At 28.3% G+C, this 22,286-nt stretch overlaps 1 protein-coding gene across 2 annotated transcripts in view; it reads left to right on the forward strand.

Annotated features, from left to right (window-relative positions):
* The window catches only part of LOC100204516 (histone-lysine N-methyltransferase SUV39H2), a 30,810-nt gene that overhangs the window by 523 nt on the left and 8,001 nt on the right, over positions 1-22,286 (forward strand). For both annotated transcript variants that reach the window (XM_065818547.1, XM_065818548.1), the window contains exon 2: positions 489-1,016. In XM_065818547.1, the coding sequence (XP_065674619.1) occupies positions 489-1,016 (528 nt within the window). The remainder of the gene's footprint in view (positions 1-488; positions 1,017-22,286) is intronic.

The following is a 22,286-nucleotide window of genomic DNA, read 5'->3' on the forward strand; positions in this document are numbered from 1 at the left end:
AAAGAAGAGGTTTGACTTAATTATAAAATTACTATATTAAATGACTACATAAAATTAATGTAGCCATAGTAGCTATTTAAACTTATTAAGAAAGCATTAAATTAATGAACACTAAGAAACTAAAACTAAATAAATGTGAATCAATAACAGTAGCATGTAGAGAAAAGTTAATGAAAATTAATAAACCTAACATGGGAAGAAATGTTTAATCAAGCAATAATCACTGTTTAGGTCAGCCAAAAAATGTTCCTGTAGGAGATAGCATTACTAATCATAGTTTTTGTTAGGATTTGTAGGACAGTCTACACCTTGAAAGGAACAAATTTTGGCAACCCTAAGATTTTGCAAATAATATACAAAATTTCCATGTTAATTACTTTGTGATGTTTCCAAATTGTACATATAATTGTATGAAAGATAAAGTCTATTTAAAAAAAAAATTGTACTCAATTGTAGGCATGTCTAATATTAATGTATTCTTAATTTAGATGGGTAAGCCCAAGCCAAAGAAAGATAAACCATTGCTAGCTTGCAAAGTTGTAGTTTTAGAAGATGTTAATCAACTAGCTAAAAAGTATAGGGGAAAATTCCAATTAACTTTGAAAACAATTAGAAAAAAGGGTTATGAAAATTATATTGATCCAACCCAAAACATGTTGTTAGTTCAATGGGAGACTCTGCTTAATAAAATATGTCATGAAGATCCTGTTATTGCCGTTGAAAACTTTGTTGATAATGAAGGTCCACCAGATAATTTTACCTATGTTAGACAAAACATTACTCACGGATTAGCTAATGATTTACTTGATCCAAATTTTTTAGCTGGTTGTGAATGTTTTCCTCGATGCTCTCAAAATACTTGTTCATGTCCCAAAAATAGTGGGCATAAGTTTGCATACGATAGAAATAAAAGAGTTTTACTTCCTCCACAATCTCCAATTTATGAATGCAATAAACGCTGCAAGTGTGGTGATGATTGTCCAAATCGGGTCTTGCAAAAAGGATTAACAGTTAGGGTATGTATCTCTTTTTGTAAACCATAATGTAATTTCCTATTGTGCAATAATTTAAATAATTTTAATTTTTTTAATTTATTAAAAAATCAATTTTTTCAAAGTATCTAAAAAAAAATAGTGACCAATATAGTTTAAATAAGTTTATAAAAAATTAATATTCTAAAAAATATCTAAAAAAATAATAACAATGGTAGTTATCCATTCATAAGTATGTTAGCATATTTATAAATATGTTAGCATATTTATAAATATGTTAGCATATTTATAAATATGTTAGCATATTTATAAATATGTTAGCATATTTATAAATATGTTAGCATATTTATAAATATGTTAGCATATTTATAAATATGTTAGCATATTTATACATATGTTAGCATATTTATAAATATGTTAGCATATTTATAAATATGTTAGCATATTTATAAATATGTTAGCATATTTATAAATATGTTAGCATATTTATAAATATGTTAGCATATTTATAAATATGTTAGCATATTTAAAAATATGTTAGCATATTTATAAATATGTGCTTGCATATTTTTTTAAATGGATAGTTATCTTAGTTATTATTTTTTTTAGACTATTGGGGTACAATTGGATGATCAAAATTACATATTTTGAGGCACTGCTAATAAAATCGAAAGGTTCAACCCCTGTATCGTAGTAAGTGACCAGGGCCCGGCTAAAAATGAGATTTTTTGCAAACCCGGCCCCAGCCCCTGCAAAATTATAAGATTTAGCAGGTGTTGATAGCCAGGGCTAAAAAAATTTATAATATTTAATATATTATAATTTTATGCTTACATTTACTATTTATTAAATACTGTCATACATTATATATATATTTTTAAACTCTAATTTACTTCCAACAAGATTGCAAGCAACCACTATTAAGTTAGGAGTTACTTTAAAATAGAGGATAGGTTAAAATACTAGAAAATGGTTATCTGAAGACTCTAAAAGCTGTCGGATGTATAAAAAAGAAAAACATGAAGATGGGGAAGAGTTATAGAATAAAACTAGATTAATAAAAGTTTTTATAGCATGAAAGGACAGATACAGTAAAAGGATGCAACTTGTTGAATAAGAAGCCAAGTAAGAATGAGTTTTGGTTTATCATAATAGACATGATAGCTCGTTTGAGCATTGACCATAATAGTATTTGTAGAAAAAAAATGAAATGCAACCTTATAACAATGGGAGAGTGGTTCAAGCTTGGCAAATAAAAAAGGTCTAATTACAATTACTATGTACTTTTAGAGTTTGTCTGGGAGCAAGAAGGTTGTTATTCGTCAATATAGGAATGCCAACAGTATTACAATACTTTTTTGCAATAAATAAATGAGTTTTGTTGCCTAAAAAAATTTCGGATTTTTTGTCCACAATTTAAACCCACAAGCCACTGCAAGCCTTAGGCTGTTATGGAAGAATTTCAAAGGTCAAATTTAAAATCAACTGCTTGCTCTAAGCAATTAAAAAGTGAAGATGTTTTATCAAGACGAGAATATAAATTTGTGTATTCAGCAAATAGAAGCACTTTAGATTTCATGAAGATCGTTATTGTAGATAAGAAATAATAAAGAAGCAAAGATAGAACCTTGTGGTACCCTTGAAGTTACTTGAAATAAAAAAGAGGGTCGGCCTTCAAGAATAACTTTACTACTTCGGTTAGAATAATTTAATAACCTCAAAACTTTTATATAAAGAAACAAATAACAGAGTGAAGGCTAATTGTAGGATAATTAGAGAGGTGTAAGTGTTTTCTAGAGTTTTGAAAAATTGTACTTATTTAGCACTTTTTAAAAGTTTAGCAAAAGTTGAAGAGAGTTCTGGAGAACCCTTTTTTAAGACTATGATGGAAATTTATTTTGGAGCAAAAACTATAGAAGTGTTGAGTTGAGAATTAACTTAAGCATTGGAAGACAGAGTGATTTCCATGTTTAACAATGGGTTAATCTGTTTAACTGTCAGGATGAGTATGGCCAATATATTCATGAGTCAAATTAGAGTAAGATTTCTTTGCAAATAACTCTGCTTTATTTAGGGGTTTAGTAAAAAGATCAGACCCATGATTTAGAGATTAAATGTTAGCTTACTTTAGTTGATGACACTGTTGAAGACTAATCAAAAGTCTCAAGAACCTAACATCTGAGATAAGATACAAGATTTAGGAAACTGGTAATAACAAAGCTGATCATCAGACAGGACTTTTTTACATTGACTTTTTGCAATAATAGAAGGGCATTTGTTCTCAAGAGAGATGTTCTTGTAAAAAAAGATGAAAAAAATGATTAATGTTGAAAAATGTGGAGTAGAATGAGGCTTGACTTAAAATTGAAGAGAAGTAATAAAAGCTTCCAAACTTTTATTCCAGAAGGAATAAAAACTTCCAAGATGTATTTATGCATACATGTTATGGATATATACATATCTGTTTGCTATTTATTTAGATGCTGGCATACAACATCCTTTCATTATTGTATAAACTTTAATATTTATATGGTTTAGTATTTGCCGAAAGAGAAGATAATCAGATGGATGTGTGGTGTGAGGAAGATAAGAAAAGGAGGCATCTTACACAGATTTTAAAAAATTTTGTAACGAACAACGTTTGTTAGAAAAGATTAAAGTAATTTGGATATCAGCATGTAGAGAGGTAGCAGCCTATGTAGAAAATGGCAGTGGTATAAGTAAGAAAATTTGAAGAGAGTGCCTTACATATTGTATGAATGAGCTTTAGTTAAGAAAAAAAAGTGCTCTAGATTTTTTATATTAGAGAAACAGCATAAAAGAGGAAGGCTAAAGCCTGATGATGATGATGATGATGATGATGATGATGATGATGATGATGATGATGATGATGATGATGATGATGATGATGATGATGATGATGATGATGATGATGATGATGATGATGATGATGATGATGACGATGACGATGACGATGACGATGACGATGACGATGATGGTGATGGTGATGATGATGATGATGATGATGATGATGATGATGATGATGATGATGATGATGATGATGATGGTAATGATGATGATAATAATGATGATGATAATAATGATGATGATAATAATGATGATGATTATCATTATGATGATGATGATTATCATTATGATGATGATGATTATCATCAGGTTTTAGCCTTCCTCTTTTATACTGTTGATGATAATGATCATGATGATAATAATGACAATGATGATGATGATGATGATGATGATAATGATGATAATGATGATTATGATGATCATGTTGATCATAATGTTTATATATGCATATATATACAAAATATAACATGAGTTTTGAATTAAAAAAGTTAGGTTGTATAAATGTAGCCCCCGTCACAAAACCGGCACCGGACAAATATCAGCACCGGTCATTTACTACCATATCGGGAACAAATTTTGAGTTTTGATGCTTTATATAAAAGTTGTTTCAACTATCCTGTTGTTCAATTATAAATTATTATTTAAATTCTTTAAGGTTTCAGACAATAATATCAACACCGGTTGATGAGTAATAATCAATTCGTTCATAAATTGACTGATGTGGCCATAGTCGCAGTTTAGTTAGTTCGACTGACTTAAATAGGTATGAGGAAAGTGGAGTGTACATGTATTCTTTTTTGAACTCCTATTGTTCGATATAAAGTTGTATAAATCAACATTTACTAAACAGACCATTAACCTTAGAAGATATATTCAATTTTTGATAAATATATTATTTAAATAACTTCTTTTGTAAGATGTAAGTGTAGCGGTGCAGATTATATTAACGTTTTAATATTTTATGCTTATGCGTATTAAATATAATTGTTGTTTAATAATTAATATATTATTATTTTTATTTAATGACTGTATTATTATAAATTATTATTTAATCAATGATATATCAGCTATGTCATTGACTAATAAAACTCTAGACATAGCGGACTCTACATTAATTGACTAAAATTGAAGTCAATTTATAAAAAGTTGATTCCAATTTATGTTAAACTGGAAGAGCAATTGTAAATCAACTGAAGGTTTATGTTTTAGGCTAGACACTCTTAATCAATATAAAAGGTTTTCTAGACTTGAAACTTGAAAAAAAAAATGCTGCATTACAATACTAAATAAACCCCCTCCCCTCCTCCTCAGATTAGTTTTGCATTAAGCAAAATTACTTGAGAAATAGCTTTTTTATCTTTACACTTCAAAATAAAGAATTTTTATTAAAAGAAAAAAAAAAATTTCACTTAAGAAAAAAATTTTAACAAGTATATTGCTTTTTAATTTCACAAATTATATTGGATTTTTATTTGAATACTTTCATAATTCTAATTTTAATAGGACCATTGACTAAAATTAGCAAAAAAAAACTTCTTTTAGTTTTTGCAATGTCTGTTTCTATTGCATTATTAACTCATTACTTTTTTTTCTTTAAATATGTTATTTAAGATGCTGGAATCAATAACTATATAGTTGCATATGACATGCATTTCTATTTAAATTGACTGTAATTTCTTTTAAAAAACTAAGTTCCATAATTGCATTTATTAAATTGTAAAAGAGAATAAAAACTACTAAATAAACTATAGAATAATGTATAAAAAATGCAAAACAAAAATGTTTGTAGTATATATTCTCTTAATTATTAATCAAAGAAAAGAAAAAAATTGTTAAAATTAAGAAATAAGTCTACAGGATCATTAAGTATTGGTAAAAAAACAAGTTTTTTGCTTATAAAAAATTATTGCCTCAGTGAGCAAACATAAATTATTCTCCAACTCTATAAGTTTCCATAACTCATGATCTTTCCTGAGTTTTAGTGTTTTTTTCTTCTTAAATTGATAGACGCCAGATGTACTTATTTTTTTGAGAAGTAGGTGTAGGTTCCTTGTGTGTTCCCATTGTTGGCATTGTACACCAATATACTGCTAGTAAGGGACATATTAATGCCCTCACAGCTGTTCGTTTTACTGTGTGGTGGTTACGCTCCACAATCCCATTTCCTGATGGTCTGTATACACATCTATACATCTTTTTTACACACTATTCCTCACATGTTTAAAAATTCACTGGATCTAAACACCACTCCATTATCCATCAATAGTTCTTGGGGTGCTCCCTAAATACGGATTCCAATTGACATAATACACTTTTGGTATCTTCGCAATGCAACTTTCTCTAAACTGCAAACCCACTTACTCCACAGTCAATCATTATTAAATATGTTGAACCTTTATTGTGATATACATCAAAAGCAATGTGATACCATGTATCTGGTACATCTAACTCTATAGTACTTTATGTTCCCATTTAATTGGTGCTGGAACAATTAAATTTTATATATTACAACATTTGCGCACATATTCTTCAATGTCTTTTCTCAATACGTGCGCAAGTCTTTGTTGCACTGTAAACATTGTCTGATTAATGGCAAAATGACGTTTTAAGTGACAATTACAAATTTCTTCTGCAATATTTACTCCACTTGGTTCATTAGTATTTCTTCATGAAAGCTTATTTAACTAGGTCTTTGGAACTCTTATCAACACATCAGCTTTGTTTTTGAAGGATGGAACCTATTTCAATGTGATGTTTATATTATATTATTTTATTAGGTGTTGCAATAGAGAAAGTCTTCTATAATAAGCATTTTTGATAATCCATTTGATCAAACCCTATGGCTTTCAGTCAGCATACTTTTTAACCATGAACTGTTACTGAATCGGTGAAAACTGACAAGGTTTTTATATTCCACTTAGCGGCTAGATTTATCCCACGCACCACAGCATTATTAATATTCATGACATCATTAATACTTTAAAGCCAGGGTGCATCCTTTATTATTACGCCATTGTATTCTATAGCAACTGCCATTGCTATGCTGCTTGCATCACACCACAATGATGCTTTATTTTGAATCCCTTCAGCATTCCATTTCCTTTTCACAAAATCACTAATTTCCAATTGGCGCAATATTTCAATCAACCATGACTGAGCTTGATCTCCGATTAGATCATCCCAAGCATGTCCTTGTCTATGGCGTTTTATGAAACTGCAGATATTTCTGAGCCAACCTCCAACAGGATAGTGACCTAATAAGTGTCTACATATTAAAAAAAGTCTCTGTTGTGTTACTTTTTTATTTTTGATATCTTGTGACTTTGGGATGATGTTTCCACATTTCCAACAAAGCTCTTTTTCTTTTTCATTTCTAAATATTTGTAAACCCAACACTTGCGCAGTATCACATTGCTCTGACTTTTTGGTTTGGTATTAGTTCTTAACTCTCAGTTCTAGAGAATTTAATCTATCCAAAAAGTTTATTAGTTTTACTGGTAAACCCAATAAAATCCCAAAATGCCCAGTGTCTTGTAAGTTGCCTTATTCTTTTATACAGTAATACTTGATTTCTTTATACAGTCGACTGTATTCTTTTTGCAGTCAATCTGTATTCTTTTTGCTGTTGCATCTTATTAACCCCCATCTAACCTTGGTTATATGGGGGTTAATAAGATGGTTTACTTACAGACATTTAAAAGGTAGCAATTATAATTTCTGCACTTCAAATGTTGTTATAAATCTTTTAACTCTCTTATTAAAAAACTAGTAGATGCTCAAGTTTTTGTGTTGAATACTGCTGTCACTAATCAATACCATTTTTATTATGACTATTATTGTTATTATTATTATTATTATTTATTATTATTATTGTCTAAGTTTGTATTATTTTAAAAAGCTAAAAAACGATAATAAGGAATTTTATTTAAACTTAGTTTAAATAAAATTTCTTTCTAGCAAACAGTAAAACAAATGTAGCCGCACTTCCTGGGTTGCTGAGGTGTAAGCATTTTTTATATGGTGTGTTGTTGTGAATGTTTCATTGTTTTTTATTTTATTTTTATATATTGTTTTCGTTCTCACAGTTTTTGTAGGGATAATATCACACATTTAATCAATAGTTAGGAGACATTTAAAAAAAGTATAATTAAAGACTAAATGCTAGCAAAAAAATCTAGGGGATCTTGTGAGTGTGATATTTTTCAAGGAAAAGGGAAAGCAGATTTTTTAGATTGATAAAGATAATATTGAAGCAATCTTAAAGAGAACTCACCTCCATAATTTTTCTTATTAATCAATAATATTGAACAGTTGTTCAATATTATTGAACAACTGTTCAATAACTGTTCAATAAAAACTGTCCTGCAAGTTTAAAAACTCCTGAAATAGAGCTAGAGTTTATCAGAGCACAATTAAAGGTTAATTAAAGTTAGAATGAAAAGTGCATACTAAATACATTGTAAAGATAAAAAAGAACATGACTAATTAAACAGTACAAAATAAAATAAAAAAAAGTTGAGAATGCTAATTAAAAGTTAGAGTTTAAAACAACAACAAAAAAACTTAAAAGCAACATTTTTTACCCCTTTTCTTCTTATCTAGACATTTCTTTTTAAAAGCGACACCTTCCTTTTACCCTATTGAAATCCAACTGAAAACTTTAAACTGTTGCATAAGAATATACATGGAGGTCTTTTCTTTTCACTCAAGTGATTATCACTCAAGTGGGCGAATCAGCTACAGAGCTAGAGTTTTCCTCAGGCATATGTGATACCAGTACAGAGTTCCCACTCCTCCTTAAAAACCTTAAATATCCTTAAAAATAAAAAAACTCCTTAAAAGTCCTTAAATAACCTTTAAAAAAGTTATAATTTGACTGCTCTCCGTAATTTCTCCTTAGTTTCTTTTTTTTTATCATCTACAAAATTTTATTAAAGCAAATGGATTATACTTATCTTTAGAGCATATAGTTACTTCTTCGATGAGTTAAAATCCTATACTTTTGTTTTATTTATATATATATATATATATATATATATATATATATATATATATATATATATATATATCTATATATATATATATATATATATATATATATATATATATATATATATATATATATATATATATATATATATATATATATATATATATATATATTAGGGTGGGTCGAATTTTCATATCTTTCCTGTACATGAACAAAAAGTTGTCTTGGCATCAGTACAGTATGAAAATAATATTTAAAGATTTTTTATGAAACGTTTAAGGGTCCCAACTTTTGATTAAAGTCTTACCTTTATTGATGTATTTAAACCATTTCCTTGGTACAATCTAAATACGTACCAACTATAAATCATTGACTAAAATGCATTGGCAAATGGTTTAGCACCTAACTATTAGTGCTAAAAAAGAAATGGAATAAATTTTATAACGTTATTTACATGTGACGTCACCAACATTAGCAACAAACCATGTGCTGGATTTTTTAGAAACAAGCAAAATATCTAGTATATTATTTTGTAATTTTATTTTCTTCTTTGCAATAATAGATCTATAGTTAAATTCAAGTAGGCTAATATAGATGTATACTACAGTAGGTTATAGTTTAGACTGTAGAAAGATCACTTCATTTAACATGTAGGCCTATTTATGACAGGGCTAAACATATTATAGTCTGTATATATATTGGAATATTTATTGACTAAATTCTTATGAAAAATTGTTTTAACAGCTTTTATTATTGTAAACATAACTTGCTGTAGTTTTTTTTATTATTTTAGACAAATTATATTAAATATGGATAGTATGTGTACACAAACTGCAACTAAACATCCATTGTTTGGACAGTTAGTTGATCTTCCTGAAAATCAAATTCCATCATATGAAGACGTTATTAAGGCGTTCTATTATAATCAGAAAACAGTATCAGAAATTAGCTTGCAAGAAAGATATTCAATTTTAGCAGACAAAGTGAAATGTGTTAATTCAAAAGCAAGTGTTCCCACAATAGAAGTGAATAGCACAATCATTAGGATTAGAAGACTTATGGAAAAAGTACATACACTTGAAAAATATTCAGATGCAAAAAGAACATCAGAAACGTTCACTGAGAAGTTGAATTCTTTTAAGCAGTTATTTGACATTTGTACCTGCAAATGCTTTGATTTAGGCATTAGAGATAGGAACTTATGCACGTGCCCACTGCCAAATAAAATTCCATTAATAGAGTGGGATTTCTGGGTTGACCAGAAAACTGTTAGAAATTTAATAATTGGTGGAGTAGACAAAGAAATGACAGCAACACTGGAAAAGAGACAAAAACGCAAATTTATGAAATCAGTCTGTGAGGTTGAATATGAAACTGAGGAAGATATTGATGAGGATAAGCGTAACACGTCTGAAAGTAATTATACATCAGAGGAAGAGACAGTATCAGTGCAGAACAGAAACAAGTACAAGGAATTATGTAAAGCAGTTGATCGATGCAAAATTAGCAGCAGAGATACATGTCTTATTGTTAATGCTGTTTTAAAAGACCTCAGTATGTTGTCTTCAGCAACAATTTTTGATCCTTCAAAGCTACGTCGACAAAGGAATTTCTGGAGAGATACTCTGGTTGAACAACATATGCAGAGCAATAAGGAATTGTGCTGTATAGGCTTTGATGGAAAACAAGACGTTACATTAGTTGAGAGTTTTGGTTGTAGAAGAAGTAAAAAAGAAGATCACTGTAGTATTGTCTCGTATCCAGGAAGCATATACATCGATCATGTAGTTCCTGAAAGTAGTAAAGCTGCTGATATAACAAAGGAGTTAATGTCAGTTATTATAGAGAGAAACTCCGTAGAAAGCATTCAAGGTGTTGTGTGTGATGGCACAAATAATAATACAGGTAAAAGCAACGGTATCATAAGAAAGTTAGAGGAGAACTTAGGTAGACCATTACAGTGGTTGGTATGCCTTCTACACTGTAACGAGCTGCCATTTAGAAGGTTTTTGACAGGCGTGGATTTTGCTCGAACTACAGGACCTTTCACATCGACAGGTTAAATTAGCTCAGCTCTAGAATATGATCCGAATGAATTGCCTGTCGTTAATTATTTGCCAATTACTGGTAAGGTGACTGATTGTGATGAAGCTGTCAAGAAGGATCTTAGCACAGACCAACTGTACTTTTTGAAAGCATGTCTAGCAGTACAACGTGGACGTCAGGCTTCTCTAGATATTGATTTCCTCGAGAAGAGTTTACCTGGAAATATAATTCATGCTCGGTGGTTGACGAAAGCTAACAGGATTTTGCGTCTCTACATGTCTAGAGAGGTGGCATCTGAACCTCTCAGAAGAGTAACGCATTTCATTTTGAACTTTTACGGACCCTCTTGGTTCAAAATCAAATCAAATTCTTCTTGCCAAAATGGTGCTAACAACTTCTTTTACTTAGTTAAGTTGTTTCAGGAACTTGATGCATTAGATCAGGCTGTGGTTCGTCCTGTTCTCGAAAATAACTGCTACTTTGCGCATGCTGAAAACATTCTGTTAGCTGCAGTTAGTGATAGTGATATGGAAATTCGTCTTTTTTCAGTAGAACAAATAATAAGAGCAAGAGAGAAGCAGACTAATAGTAACATACCGGTTCGCGTCTTTGATAAAAAGGATATAACATTAAATCTGGCTGCGACATTGTTCATTAACATGATTGGCTGGGACCAGAGTAATGTTACGCTCCTCTGATGCTATCACACCTTTCAAATGATCAACTTACTTACAATCCAATACTACTGCCCGATGTTCCATATTACGTCTCCTCCGATGCTATCACACCTTTCAAATGATCAACTTACTTACACACATCCAATACTGCTGCCCGATGTTCCATGTCATTCACAGGCAGTAGAGAGAACAATTAGAGGCGTTAGTGCTGCGAGCTGTAAAGTTTATGGGAGAAAGTCCCGTCATGGCATGGTGTTACAGAGTAAGAAATCCAGATTAGAGATACCAAAAATAGACAGCAAGAAAGATTTTATTAACAGTTAGGTTAAATAACTTTGTATTGTTGCTGTTTAACATTGATTCGTTACAGTTTTCATTCTTTTTAATTTGTAATACATTGCGATATGTTACACTAACATTGGGTATTTATGTAGTCTTTCTAGTCAGAGTTGGGACCTGTAGACACTGTCCATAAAATAAGTGAGGTTTTTTCAAACGAGTACATCAAAAAGCAACTTTTTAGACATGTACAGGATCTCCAACTTAATATTTTTTACATTTCGACCCACCCTAATATATATATATATATATATATATATATATATATATATATATATATATATATATATATATATATATATATATATATATATATATATATATATATATATATATATATATTAACCATTAGAAGGTTATGTTGTTTTGTTCAAAGCAAGTTTGCAATCAGTAGCACAGAAGCCTACCTCATCAAAGCAATGTATCATTTCAGATATTCTTCAGAAGAAAGCAGTTTTAAAAGCAGAATTAATTAGGTGTTTAAATATTGTTCAAAGCAAATACTCTTTAGATCAAGTGAGAATAAGTCTAAACAAATTGCTTTGATGTTTCCATCAAATGGCCCTAATGTAAATAAACAGATATTGCCAGCGACTTTTCATATGGTCAACAAAATCTGGCTATATTGTAACTCATAGTCTTGCCCCTCATTTAAAAAAAATTCTGATAAAAGATCTTAACCTGCTGGATAACTTTGTATGTCTTTTTGATGAGTCTTACAATAAAGCTGTAAAGAAAGGTCAAATGGACTTACATGTGCGCTATTGGAGTGAAAAGAAGAATACTGTTTGTACAAGATATTATACTTCAGAGTTCATGGAAAAAGCTGCAGCCCCAGATATTCTAAATATGTTTAAATCCTGCATGACTGGTTTAAATGGTGAAAAAATGCTTCAGGTTTCTATGGATGGCCCTAATGTAAATAAACTGTTTTTGGAAATGCTCAACAAAGAACGTCATAACAATGAATTAAGTACACTCATTGATATTGCTTGTGGTTTACATACTATCAATAGATCCTTACAAACTGGTGCTAAAGCTACAGATTGGAACTTAAAGAAGTTAATTTCTTCAATGTACCAAATATTTCATTAAAGTCCATCAAGAGCAAGTGATTATGAAAGAATAGCTGAGGCAACAAGTTCAGATTTTCCTTACATATTTTGTGGCATTCAACGGGCTGAAAATCAAAGTGTTGCCAAGAAAGCAAAAGAGGTTTGGTCAAAAGTAATCTTTGTTGTTGACTACTGGAAGTCTTTACCAAAGAGTAAGCAATCTGGGCTTGGTAAATCAGGGCAAAACACCAACTTTGAACATTTAAGTGCTTGAACAAATAAAGTTTTAGTTCCTTTAAAATTAAAGTTTTTTGAAGAAATTAATGGCAGTCTAAATACATTCCTTGGTAGGTAATATTTGATGCAATTTTATTGCTATTTATGTAATATATTTTGTTTTATTACAAAAGTATGGAAATATTCTGAAATACTCTTTTCATATTATTTTAAGAAAAAAATTTTTTAATAAAATTTTGAAAAAAATTTTATTAAAGAAATCTTTTTAAAATTTTGAGAAAAAATTACAAAATGTTATTTTCAATCTTGCTTTTTTTTTTCTTCTAGTTTCTTTTCAAACTGATAAACCAATGACTCCTTTTCTGGTGGTGACACTTGAAGAACTACTACGCAACTTTTATGCGAAGTTCATTCGATTAGATGTTTCTTTTAAATGACTAAACTGCAACATCTTTGTTAAAAATAGATTTGTTTAATTGCGCAAACTGGCTTTCAAACAGCAAGATTGATGTTAGTTTTTCATTGAAGTATTATCTCCAGCAACTCGAGAGTAACAGAAAGATTACTGATGTTCAAATTGACAAGTTCAAAAAGGAAATGATGTGATTTTCTTGTCTCAATGTGTACTCATATTATTGAGAAAAGCCCTTTGTCTTTACTGGTTGCTCGCTGTCTGGTGTGTATTTCCCCATCATTTATGGTTGAATATCACAGAAAAGTGTGATTATTTTTTTTGATAAACTGTTAATGAAGTTTGTTACTTTCAAGAAAATTAGAGCTTCTGTTGGTGATTTAGTTAAGAAAGAAAATTCTAAGTTCTATAAAAGTGTGATCATTGATAACAAAGAAGTATTTTTGACTTTTGATAAAGATTAGGATTGTTTGCACTGATTTTTGTTCAAGGCTCATGAAGTTGAAATAACAAAAGATTAAATAGATTACTGCAAACAAGCAAGAAAGAAGTATTTTGATGATCAATGTTCAAAAGCCCTGTCTGTAAAAAAAACACAGTGAAAATGGAAGCAAAAAGAAAAGTTATGGAAGATATTGAAATTGTCAATACTTAAATTTGACAGACATTATCTATAATTGGGAATTTAAAGAATCTCTTTAAATTGGATTCCGTTCTGAAAAAAGAATAGCCTTAGGTTTATGCCTTGAATATAAATGTAATTTTTAGTTTATACCACTAAATGCAATGTCATTATTTCATGATTCTTTTTCTATTTAGATGACATTAAAGCTGATATATCATAATCTAATGCATTAAATATATATATATATATATATATATATATATATATATATATATATATATATATATATATATATATATATATATGTATGTATATAAGTATATAAATTTGTGTGTGTATATATATATATATATGTGTGTATATATATATATATATATATATATATATATATATATATATATATATATATATATATATATATATATATATATATATATATATATATATATATATATATATATATATATATATGTATATGTATATGTATATATATATACATATATATATATATACATATATATATATATATATATATATATATATATATATATATATATATATATATATTCATTTATAATAGTTCATCTATTTATATTTAAAATTTATTGAAAAAAGAAAGATTCTGTTTTTAATATAATTGTTTTCTCCTTAATTCTACTTACTTTTTCCTTCAAAAAATTGTCGTTCACGACCGAATCTCCTTAAATATTAGGAAAATATCTCCTTAAATCTCCTTAAAATCCTTAATTTTAGCCCCAGTTTTAATAGTGGGAACCCTGCAGTAAAGAATCAGATATATCACTTGATTTAGTGCAACCAGGCCCAGGCAATTGAAACCAGTAGTTAGTAAAAGATTTTGTTTAAGATATTACCACAACATCATCTAAAAATATTTCATCAAGTGTTCTAATGTTCAGATTTAATTGTAATTATTTTATAATTAATATGTGATGATGTGAAAGGTTTATGTTTTAATTTAGCTGCCGCTGTCAGGTTTAGTCATTAAAAAAAACTCTTTTACTAGAAATTTTGCTAGAGTTAGCTTTACTAGAAATTTACTTAAAGTTAGCAGGAGTTATATTTATAAATTCAATTTCAAACACTTCTAGTTATATTTATAAATTCAATTTCAAAAACTTAGCAGTGTAAAGACATTTGTAATAAGCCGGAATAACATTAAAAGTAGCATTGAAAAGTTTGTTAAATATGACAATATAACACTTTATTAATAATCCTGACACCTTTGAAACTGCAACATGTTGTGAGATGGCTTTTAATCAAAACATTTTCCCTGTAGGTGTTTACTTTTGGAACTGACTTTTATGTATGTCCTAAAGGAGTTTTTTAAATTTAAGCCTAATAGTGTGCTTCTCATGCATGTTTTATGTCCAAGGCTATCTATTATCTCAAGATTCAGACATTAAGTTCGCTGCTTTCTTATGAATTGACAGATAATTAAAAGCAATAAGTGCAGGCAATGATAAAATATTGAGACTACATATGTACTACATTGCAATATGTTCAGCATTCTGAAATAATTTATGAAATAGAAAAGGAATTGATGTCATTATGGTTTCTTATCTCACTAAATTGAATGATAAACTTTATTTGGACAGTCCAGCACCCTTATGAGAGTATGTTTACCAGTTTAAGTCTTTCTCTTATTTTGCTGCCAAAATTGCAGTTTTTAACAATGTTTCAGAAAGATCTATCAAAGTTGTATCAGACTATTCACAATAAAGATATTCATCCGACTCTGTCAATAATATTCACAATAAAGATATTCATCAGACTCTGTCAATAATATTCACAATAAAGATATTCATCAGAAGTCACTACTTATTCATCAAACGAGAGTAAACTTTTGTGAGACAAAGAATAATGAAGATTGGCATTAGGCATAAAAAGCAATCGCAAAGAAAAGAATCTAATTTTTAAATGATACCGTTTATTTAATGATGAAATATGGAATCATAAATATAATTTTTTGATAATGAATAATATTTTATCATTTATTCAATTTTTTTTTTTTTAATTTGCTTTTTTAATAAAAAATTTCTCCAATGAGACATATAAAGATGAAGATTTTCCATATATTTACTGATCTGATGAGGCAACAAAATTAATAGCAATAATACCCTTCAATCTTCAACTTCAGGTTACCTCAAATGATCAAAGATTTTATTTTTTAAAGACCTATTTAAGACCTCATATGACTTGTAAGTGACCGGGGCCAGGTTTGATAATATATAGCTGGGGTCGTGTTTGTGAACGGGGCTGTATAAACAATTATACATTCTAAAGTATTTCTTTTTAAATTCAAACTTCAAATCAAAATTCATGTTATATTTTGTATATATATGCATATATATCATCATCATCATCATCAGGCTTTAGCCTTCATCTTTTTTGCTGTTTCTCTAATATAAACAATCTAGAGCATTTTTTTTTTCCTAACAAAAGTTCATTCATACAATGTGTTGTTTAAATTCAACAAATGTTGTTCTAAAAGACGTTTTTTTCTAATCTTTCTAAGACTATACCTCCTTTTCTTGTTGTGTTAGAGTCACCCCACACATCCATCTGATTATCTTCTCTTTCAGCAAATACTAGACCATATAAATACTAAAGTTTATATAAATATGAAAGGATATTGTTTGCCAGCATCTAAATAAATAGCATATAAATATGTTTATACCCATAATGTGTATGCATTAAGCACATCTTCCAAGCTTTTATTCCTTCTGGAATAAAAGCTTGGAAGCTTCTATTCCTTCTCTTCAATATTAAGTCAAGCCTCATTCTTCTCCACATTTTTCACCATCTTGAGCAGTTGCTTTAATAAACAGTAATCATTTTTTTATTTTTTTTAAAAGAACATCTCTCTTATAAACTAATGGCCTTTTATTATTCCAAGAAGCCAATGTAAAAATGTCCTGTTTGATGTTAAGATCTGTTATTTTCAGTTTACTAAATCTTGTTTCTAATCTCAGATGTTAGGTTCTAGAGACTATTGGTAAGTCTTCAACAGTGTCATTAACTAAAGTAAGCCTAACATTTAATCTCTAATTCATGGGTCCAATCTTTTTACTTCTCCCCATAATTGAGTTTTTTGCTAAGAAATCTTACTCTAATTTAACTTTTCAATCTAATAACCATTCTCCTGCCAGTTAAACTGATTAACCCATTGTTAAACATTGAAATCTATACGGCTTCTAATGCTAAAGTTAATTCTTTATTAAACAATATTACAGTTTGTTCTCCAGACAAGATTTCCATTGTAGTCTTAAAAAAAAATGTTCTCTAGAATTCTCTTCAATTTTTGCTAAACTTTTAAAAAGTGCTAAATAAGTGGTTTAAAATTTTTTTAAAATCTAGAAAACACTTTGACCTATCCAATTTTCCTACAATTAGTCTTCACTCTGTTATTAGTTTTTTTATATATTAAGTTTTTGAGATTATTTAATTATTTCTTTCTAACTGCAGTATTAAAGTTATTTTAAGGACTACACTTCTCTTTATTTCAAGTAACTTCAAGGGTACCACAAGGTTCTATCTTTGCTCATTTAATGTTTCTTAACATTACAGGAGCAAAGATAGAACATTAATAACAATCTTCTTGAAAATTTTACATCTAAAGTGCCTCTATTTGCTGATGACTCCACTTTATACTCTCATCTTGACAAAAAATCTTCACTTTTTGATTGCTTAAAAAAATTATCAAAAATAGTTTACAGAGTGAAATCATTATCACTATGTTAAAAATTTTTTTTTTTTCTCTTTAAACTACTTTCAGAGAAAATTTCATGAAGTTTTCAAAAATTTCAGCTCTCATTTCAAGTTAATACTATGGTAAAGGTATATTTAGGCCATTCTTATATAATAAATTTTTTTAATTTTGGATATCGAAAAATTCTATTAAAGTATTTTCAAGTTGAAAGGTTTTATTTAGTAGTTTTACAAAATGCTATTAAATTTCATGTGCTTATGCAATTAGTGTGGTGGTTTTGACTTTAAAGCAACTAAAAAAAGCACTTAACTTTTTTTATTTGAGAAAGGTGTGTGTGTGTGTGTGTGTATATATATAATTGATTTTTGATATATTGATATATTGATATTTGACATATTGATATATATATATATATATATATATTTATATATATATATATATATATAATTGATATATATATAATTGATTTTTTAATATATATATAAGGCGTGCGGTCGCACACCTTATATAGTTCTTTGTTTTGACCACGCCTTTTGCGAAGACCTGATATATATATACACACACATATATATAAATTTAATTTTGCTGTTTGCATATATTCAGCAAGAGTGCTCGATGAATGATACGTGGTCAAATAAAAATGCTCGATGAATGGCACATCAAGTTGTCAAAACAAAGAACTATATAAGGCATGTGGTCGCACACCTTCTGTGACCACGCATATAGTTCTTTGTTTTGAAAATTTGAAAACAGCTCTTTGCAAGTTTTGATAAATAGCGCATTTAAAAAATGCACTAAAAAAACAAAGCAAACTTAACTTAAAATAAACAATCCATAAATTGAAAAGAGAATAAAATCTTAAAAAAATAGTATAATACAAAAATTAACCTAAGCAATTAAAATTTTGAAGAATGATAAAATAAATAGAGGAAAAACAAGAAAAAAAATCAAAACATTTCTTATTTAATGTAAACTTAATTATAAGCGTAAGTAAAAAATATTTTTTTTCATAGCTCTATCAATCTGTATCTTTTCCTCTCATGAATAAATAGGCTAATACAAGAGCGGATCCATAAAGAGGGGAAGAACCATGAGGGCCTTCACACACACACACTCCCAACTCAGATTTTTTATCTAAAAATCAATTTATTTAACACAGCGCAATGTTTAAAAATGTAAGTAAATAAGGCTGTTTAAAAGTGCCATGACATTTAATAAAATTTTGTGGTGCAAATTTTAAGTTTTATAAAAAGGTTATTAGGGTAGTTAAAAAATGGTGCGCAGATGCGATTATTTTAAGATTATTGTAATTATTTTAATTTCTTATATTTACTTTTTTCAGCAACGATATTCGATGCAAGGCAAGAAATGAAACAAATGTGTCTGAAATTTTTTTAATCTATTTTTTTTTTAATATTTATTTGTAATGTAACAAGTTTTGTAAAGTAATAAAAAGACATTAATGCTAATAAATTTAAACATTAGGCATTATTTTATTTTGTATTATATTCTGTATTAGATTAAAAATTAGACAAGCTTAAGGAAACAATTTTGACTAAGCTTTCAATTGTTTTAATACCTTTTTAAAATAAAGGATGCAATTTTTAATTTAATTGATTTAATAATTACAATTAACCTGCTAAATTCCCCGAATACTTTATTGCAATGTAATAAAAGGCAACCATTGAAAAAAGTAATTTGATTAGAGTTAAAGGCGAAAGATAAGAAATGAGTACAAAAGCTATCAAAAATTCATTACAAACTGTTTTATAATGGAAATATAATTTTCTTGGTTATGAAATCATAAATAATAACAGTGTTGACACTTGTGAAGATATGGTGTAAAATATTTTCTAAGCATGAAAATATTAATCTAGGCAAATCTTCTATGTTTGGGTGTGCTAAAAAATCTATTGACAAAGAAGCAATACTAGTTTGAGTACAGCATTCTGGTGTTCCGTGTTATTTTTTTTGTTGCACTATACAATATGGCTGATTTCGGTGGGGGAATTGCTGATTCTTTTAAATTAGCATTAGACAGTGTTTTCATCGCAAACAACATTACAAAATGTAAAATTCTCTTATCGATTAATGATTACCGTTCAAAATTGATTTCTGCAACAGCTGATGGAGCCAATGTCAATATGGGGACTTACACTAGAGCGTTAATTCAATTAAAACAAACTTGCCCTTGGTTAGTTAATATCCACTGTGTTAATCACTGACTAGAACTTGCCATTTTCCTCTATTTATGTTATCATTCTTTAAAATTTTTATTTTTTAGGTTAATTTTTGTATTAAATATTTTTTTCAGATTTTATTCTCTTTTCAATTTATGGATTGTTTATTTTAAGTTAAGTTTGCTTTGTTTTTTTAATGCATTTTTTAAAGGTGCTATTTAACAAAACTTGCTAAGAGCCGTGGTCAAGTTGTCAAAATTAAGAACTAAATTTGTGGTCATATAAGTCATGCGACCGCACGTCTTTTACGCGAAGGCCTGATATATATATTACTGTAAAACAGTTTAAAAAAATAAGTTTTATTTTCATTTAATAAGGTTTTGTTTCTAATGTTAAAAACTTTTTTTAACTAAGTTCAGAATGAAACAGATGATTATAATAAAATATATTTAATGTTTAAAATTTTGCAGTACATATATAAGGGATCCCAAAGTGTAGAGTCAAGTTGTGTTTATTTAAAATATAATATTTAAAATGTTTGGGCTAAATTTTTTTATTAAAACAAAATAATAGGTGTATACCAAGAAAAACTAACTTAGTAAATTTAGTCAATGTTTGCCGTTTCCAATGTAGTGCAATTTTTTAGTCTTTGAAATATGTACCACAATCTACAGACTGTATCATTTATTCAAGCCAATTTAATTACAAAGAGTTTTTGTTTAGTATATGATGTTGATAAGAAATCTGGAAATTTTATTTTTCTTCAAATTCTAGAATTTTTTTTATTTTATCATAGATTACCAAAGAATTTGTTTAGTTACTTATTATTCCAAAACTACTGAGTTATACTATATATTTTGTGGCTTATTATATTTATTATTTTGTTTTAATGAAAAAAATTCAGCCCAAACATTTTTTTTTTTAAATTCTCTTTAATATAAACACTACTTGTCTTGACACTTTAGGATCCCTTAAACATTATTAATAGAGCTCAGTGTGACAAACTGCTGTCACTTCAATATCAGACAGTGGCTTTAAAATTGCAACAATGAAAAAAGTTGCTGGAATACATTAGAAACTAAGAATCACAAAAATGCAGGAAATATAAAATAGCCTGCTGCTGGGGGCTTTAGTACATACATCAACTGACAAATAGCCTGACTCTCAGTGGAGTGCTGCTACATTGACTGAGGGTTTGGCATGGGGCAGCAATCTTTTCATTCATTATTCTTCATTTTTTTCTTTTTTTTTTCTGAAAAACCTGTATCAATTAAGATAGCAAAAAAAGTGAGCAAGTGCTCGCATAAATATGCTATAGTAGATATATATATATACACACACACACCTATAGTAAAGGCGTTAAATATACAATTTGTTGTAAAAAACAGGTCTTCGCTTGTCTATAGTATTTAAATTGACAAAATTAAGGTTAGATTATAACAAAATGCATTAATTTTATTTAGGAAACTAATTAAATTTAATGTTTTTTTAAAAAATCACAAAAATGTAAATTGATTGACATGTATGTTTTTAAAAACATTCTGAATGTTTTTATTTTTTTATTGTAAAACATGCACAGAGTGTTGGTACATTGACTATCTTATAGTCTGCTGCTACAAGGAAGTGCTGCTACAATGACTATCTTATTGCCAGCTGCTAAAAAGGAGTGTTGCTATATCAACAATCTTATAGCATGCTACTACAAGGGAGTGCTGCTACATTGACTACTTTATAATATTTATATATATATATATATATATATATATATATATATATATATATATATATATATATATGTGTATATATATATATATATGTGTATATATATATATATATATATATATATATATATATATATATATATATATATATATATATATATATATATATATATACATATACATACATATATATATATATATAACCCTCAGAATTAGGGTCAGCATTTGGCAATGCTGACTTAACTGCCGACCTAAAAATGTTTGAAGTCATCAAAAAATTATCGACCTCCCTAATTTCAAGGGTTGATATATATATATACACACACACTGTAGAAAAAGATAATTAGGGATCAATCCTAATTAGTACAGAAGTTTTAGTAAAGCGTTGTGATATATTAATTATTTAGAATTAGT

The sequence above is a fragment of the Hydra vulgaris genome, chromosome 14 (genome assembly GCF_038396675.1).
Source record: "Hydra vulgaris chromosome 14, alternate assembly HydraT2T_AEP".
NCBI classification, from domain to species: domain Eukaryota; kingdom Metazoa; phylum Cnidaria; class Hydrozoa; order Anthoathecata; family Hydridae; genus Hydra; species Hydra vulgaris.